Source organism: Erpetoichthys calabaricus, chromosome 12 (assembly GCF_900747795.2).
Source record: "Erpetoichthys calabaricus chromosome 12, fErpCal1.3, whole genome shotgun sequence".
Lineage (NCBI taxonomy): Eukaryota > Metazoa > Chordata > Cladistia > Polypteriformes > Polypteridae > Erpetoichthys > Erpetoichthys calabaricus.
Genome location: NC_041405.2, coordinates 79,590,284 through 79,596,514, shown reverse-complemented (window position 1 = coordinate 79,596,514; position 6,231 = coordinate 79,590,284). Strand labels below are relative to the sequence as shown.

The following is a 6,231-nucleotide window of genomic DNA, read 5'->3' as shown; positions in this document are numbered from 1 at the left end:
TGAGCTGCACTTATTGTTACTATTATAGAATAAAAACATACATTTGATCTGAGTCTGTAACAGCTGGTGTAAATTTATGATACTTGTAAAGGTTAGCGTTTTTTTTTTTTAATTCAGTTTTATTCTCTCAGTCATATTCACTCTCTCCCTGATCTGACAATGCTGTTTTCTAATAAAGATGTGCTATATCAGAGGTGAACTCAGATGAGGAAGAGGGTTCTACATCGGCGAAAGAAAATAGAAGCCCACCCTGCTTGAAACGTACACTCACATATAAGAACAACGCAGCTGCGCCAGGCATAAAGGCAAAAGAAGGCACCGTTTGGATGCAGCAAGAGGTCAAGTGTCAGTCAATCTGCCCCACACGTGTCCCTATGCGGAACAGCAGGGCTTACAGAGCTTGCCATGGTATCGTGCAAAGTACTGCCTCAGAATCACCTTGGAGTTGGTATGGGAATGGCAGTATGTTGTCTGTATACATGCAAATACCTGTAATTCCTCATTGACTCGTACTGTCTGTCTCAATGGTTCCTGCTTTTTAGCCAATAAATGGCCTCTGGATGACACAGCCAAAAAGAACTTAAGAGTATGAGCCTTTTGTTATTTTCTTCTTGGAGATATTAATAAGAAATAACTGTTTCAAGGTAATCCAAGTGGTGGTTGTGGTTTCAGTTAGATTTTTTTTTTATCTTTCTGTACGACATGCATGATCAATTAAATAAGATGTGGTGTAATATTTGGTTAGCACAGGTAGCCAACAGCCATCAATATATCACTGTTTTCACCCCATGTATCTTTTGACAGTATGGGAATTATAGAGATTTGTACTCATTTTTAAAATCTTCTTTTTTCAAAGATTAATCTGTCTTGAGTATGTTATGTTATGTAACATATTGTATTGTTTCCTTTTAATCACTCATCACAAATCAGTCCCATCACTGGTGCGTTTTGCAACCTTCAGCAGATCACTCCACTTGCCATTGATCATTGATTGTAGAACAGCATTTGATTTATATGTTGAATTAATTAGAAAAGTGTGATAAACAAATATATTTAAAAGTAATCCACTGTGGAAATAGAACTCCAAAGTGCCGAAATTGGCTCTGTGTATGTTTATGTGAATTGGCCCTTTAATGGATTGGTGCAGGATTTGACAGAATGTAACATTTCTATTATTTGGGTGTAATTTTTTTATTTTCCTTAATAAAGCAACAGTACTCAGCACTCAACAACATCTTAAATGAAAGTTATGGTTTGACTGATGGTATGGAAGGACTTGAAGTTCTAGTCTTTCAATTAAATGTAAACATCATTCTATAGCAGTCCAGCCTGTCCTATTATGGTTAGATTTAAATTGCTCTAAGCTTATGCTGACACAGCCAGCCTCACAGCTCCAGATTCTTGAGTTACATTTCCAGATTTTCTTTCATATTATATAGATTTGAAAATGACTTTGTATGAGAGAGTGTTCTTGTGTGTGCCTTTGATGAACATGCTCTGGGTTTGGGTTTGTTTTTGGCCCACATCCAATGCTTCCATAATTAGACCTGGCTATCCATGACCCTATAAATTAATACAGTACATATATGAATGGCAGTTAGTAGTTCTACCCATTGAACAACAAGAACCATTATTTAAAAAAAAAAAAAAATGCTTTGTCCCATGAGTTGAAGCTAAAAATATATCATCCTATGTATGCTGTACTTGATGTAGCTTTATTGTCATTGTTGGGAGTGGGAAGTCTTTGTGCATAATAATAACTGGCTGTCACACTTTGCAACTGCTGGAGTAATTCTCTTAAGAATAATATAGAGATCCAGATGTACCTGGAATAGAATAAGATGAAGGTCATTCCCATTGTTGGCTGAACTTGTGAACCTGCAGCTTGATTACACTATTGTTCAGTCTGATTTGCTTTGTACAAATACAGCACTAGTAGAAACTGTAATGAATGCGATCTTCTTACAAAATGTGTTGCTGATGTACCAGAAAAGATAAAATTTGCATTATAAACAGAAAAATAAATAATAAATTACAGTAAGTACACCTGATTGGAAGCATGATCTTTCGGTATCTTCTGTGGGTGTCATTGCCTATATTATATGTTATACTGTACCATTCCTTTGTTAGAATTCATGGTGTATCTGTTCATAACTCCGGTGATCACAAAAATTAAGCCTTGTTTTCTATTATCTTCCTCTATTATCTTCCACTTTTTCTATTATCTTCCTGGCAGTTTCCTGCAGGAGTTGTAGGCACCACTGATGCTTTAATTAAATTATTTGTCTTGTCCTTAGAATAACACTGAACTTTGGTGTTGCGACTGGGTGGTGGACTAAGAAACAAAACAGCATCAGGACACAGACTTTGGGAAGTTAGTACTTCATTAAAAGTATTTGTAACATGGGTGGGCATAGGGCTGCACACCCTATATACTGGTGAAAATGAGGACCCGCAATTCTATTCGGCATCCATCAGAGGACTGTTAATCTAAGGTATCCATAAGCATTACCAACTGATAAGGGTCAATGTACCTCATTAGTGAATAGAGAACAGCAGAATTTATTATTTTAAGGTCACTAAACCAGTACATGGGTTGCAAGAGACCAGAAGAATCTCCTAGAGATTCCAAAGGTGCCTTGACTTTTAAAGTGTACGCTGGACATTGCAAAGTGTGTTGTGCAGGAAAGGTGTCCTGGAGGCCCTGAAAAAGCATAAAGGTACTCATTGGCAACATTGTATTTGAACTTAGAGTAAAAAGGCAAGTGAGGCAAGGTTTCAAGTTGGTAAAATGAGACTGCAGTGAAACATAAACGATTTTTTAGGAAATGAGACAGAGAGTAACTTGCACTGTAATTTGGAAGGTGGACATGTGGATGAGCCCCCACATCTTATGAAATGTTTAAATCATATGTAAAAAGTCATACGCATGATCAGCTAATGTTCTTTTTCTATGTATTGTGCTAATACTTTGTGTTCTACCATCATTTATCTCCTTTTTGCATTATGTTTTTGTAAATAAATAATCATTTTAACAAGAGTCTTTCGTAATCTACTGTATATCCTGGGTGTTCCCTCGCACAATAGGAATATTGCTTCATCAGTGATGGAAAACAATTTCAGACCTTCAAAATATTCAGAAATTGTTTTTTGTCACTAGAATGCCCTTAGTTGGGCATAATGTTTTGTTCTTAGCTCTGTTTTAATCTGTTACCCTTATTTTTCCCAGGACAAACATGCTTTGACTTACCATTTCCTAATTATCTCCATAAGTTTATTCTCAGCATAATATTTATGGAGTGAAATTTTATTTTTCTCTTTGCTGCCAATTAGGCTTAATTTAATGTACACACACATTACATCACATCTTACAAAAATAGTTGAGTTTTAATGCCTATGTCAAAAAAATATCCCTGATTGAGTCATTGAATGATTATCAATAAATTCATGACTCTTTGCAGTCAACACTTTTCACTAATACATCAGTCTCATGGCTTGGAAAGCACTATCTTTACCAAAACGTTAATCTCATAATAAACAAATTGGAGAAGACTGTTAAGATCATTCACTTTAATACCCAGAAAGGGCAATCTTAGTGCTGGTTACAGTGAGTGCAGAATAGAGCAGATTGTAGCAAAAGGAAATGCAAGTCAGATGTATTAGGGTCCGAGACCCCTTGTATCCCTCTTTTGTCCTGATCTTATTTTTGTTTCATATACAAAAACAAATACAGAAAAATAATCATCACTACATAAGTGATACCAAAAATTAAATTGCTTATTACTATAAGATTACATATTATTGTAGAAAAATTGTTTTATATTATTATAAAAAAATAACATACTCAAACCCTTCAATCTTTACTTATATCCATTTCTTATTTATTAAGATGCTATTATTTCTGGAAGCACAATCATAACTTTTGATTTCTTTCATTTTTCCATTGTCTTCTTCTGTATTCTACTTTGTATACTTTGACTTGATTATCAATGTCCTCTAAAAATCAGAAACAGAGCAGTCTCTATCTGTCTTTATCAGGGGTGAGAATGTAGCTGTGATCTCTTTGGCAAAAGTGTAAAAAGTTGGCAAAGTATCTCTGGCCAAGCAAAAGGTAGGTACACTCCAATGTCAAACGTTGCTACTGTATCTCATCGTGTTCAGCTTTGATGGGAGAGCGTCCCCCGTGAGCGGAGAAGAGCATGTGGCCGTGCTATCTCTGCCAATGAGCAGGTAGCTGTGATCTCTCTCTCAAAAATGTCAAATGTTACACTTTAACAATCTGTAGATGATAATGTCTGCTAAACAAACAGGTATCGCTAGCTAAGTGGAGGCACCAGCACATGGTGAGAGGTACAGCGACTTGAACGGAAGCTGGCGAGTGAGTGAGGATGGCTCCGCCCGGCTATCTACTCCTGAAGTCCAGCCTCCCCCTTTCCTCAAACCATAGCCTCTCTCTCGGATTCGTGAGAATAAATCGGACTATAAAACTTAGTGCGATGAGATAATAATAATACTGTATAGTGCAATATCTGACATGTCTGACAATTATATTATTTGAGTGTAAAATTAGTAATAATACTATTTTTTATATTTTTTCTGTGACTTGTACTATTAAAATAACTGTTATGCATTCCATGACAAAAACAAAATTAATACTAATATAATATAGATACTATATATATATATATATATATATATATATACAGTGGAACCTCTACATATGAGTTTAATTCGTTCCAGCACTGAGCTCGTATAGCGAATTTCTCGTATCTAGAACAAACTTCCCCATTGAAAATAATGGAAATCCAGTTAATCCATTCCGCACCCCCAAAAATATCAACATAAAAATCAATTTTCCTAACAAATAACACTGATAAATAATATATACTGTAGTTTACCTTTAATAAATAACACTGGTAAATAATATAACTGTAGTTTACCTTTAAGAAGAGTCCTGGCTGGCTTGAGGGAGACGATAGGGAGGTGGGGAGGAGGAAACGGGTTACTGTGGGGAAGGAGAGTCCCCCTCTGATTCAGGAAGGCTCTCTCTTCTTGGGAATTTTACCCCACTGGAAGCAGGTTCTGGGTCAGAATCACTTAACTTTCTTTTAGTTGCAGGTTGCTTTACCAAAAACTTATCTAATGACACTTGCTTCTGTCTTCTTTTTAAGATGCCCCTAAAATGCGACACTACATTGTCATTACACAAGTTCATGGTGCGCCCACACACTGCTTTATTAGAGTGATTTTCTTCAAAGAAAGTTTTTACTTCTTCCCACTTTGCCAACACTTCTTTAATCTTACTGGAAGAGAGGGACTCATCCCCTGCTCCCTCCTCCCCTAACGAAAGCTCTTCTACCACCTCTTGCTGCTGCTCCTTGTGAAGTTCCTTAAGTTTGTCCGTTTTAAGTTCTTCACTATGCTCCTCCACTAACTCATCCAGATCAGCACCATCCACATCCAGACCCATAGTTTTCCCCAGAGATACAATTTCTTCGACTAGCTGCACTGTTTTGTCCACAGGTTGAGGATCAAAACCAAAGTCAGGAACACTCTGAGGCCACAGTTTTTTCCATGCCGAATTCAGGGTCCTCACTGAGACTTCTTCCCAGGCCTTATCAATAAGGTTTAAACAATTTAAGATGTTGAAGTGATCCTTCCAAAATTCTCTGAGGGTCAGGCTTGTATTTTCGGTCACTTCAAAACACCTTTGAAACAAGGCCTTCATGTACAGCTTTTTAAAGTTGGAAATTACTTGCTGGTCCATGGGCTGGAGAAGTGGAGTGGTGTTGGGAGGAAGAAACTTGACTTTGATGAACTGAAATTCCTCCAGCAAATCATCTTCAAGCCCTGGAGGATGTGCAGGAGCATTATCAAGGACGAGCAAATCCTTGAGTGGCAACTTATTTTCGTGAAGATATTTCTTCACTGAGGGGCCAAAAACTTCATTGACCCACTTGATGAAAAATTGCCGTGTTACCCAGGCTTTGCTGTTGGCCCACCACATCACATTCAGTTTTTTTTTCTGCACCTTCCCCCTCTTGAAAACTCGTGGATTTTCTGAGTGGTAGACGAGCAACGGCTTGATTTTACAGTCTCCACTTGCGTTGGCGCAGAACAAGAGGGTAAGCCTATCTTTCATTGGCTTGTGGCCAGGCAAATATTTCTCTTGCGTGATGTAGATCCTCTTAGGCATCTTCTTCCAAAAAAAGACCTGTTTCATCACAATTA

General features: G+C 37.2%; 2 protein-coding genes across 2 annotated transcripts in view; one reads left to right on the top strand and one right to left on the bottom strand.

The window, feature by feature from the left end:
• Positions 1-6,231, top strand: part of LOC114662331 (endogenous retrovirus group S71 member 1 Env polyprotein-like) — a 946,272-nt gene that overhangs the window by 848,499 nt on the left and 91,542 nt on the right. The gene's annotated exons all lie outside the window — the stretch shown is intronic.
• LOC114663106 (tigger transposable element-derived protein 1-like) lies at positions 5,003-6,196 on the bottom strand. The gene has a single exon (XM_028816866.2). It carries the CDS (start codon positions 6,194-6,196, stop codon positions 5,003-5,005), a length of 1,194 nt encoding a protein of 397 aa, XP_028672699.2.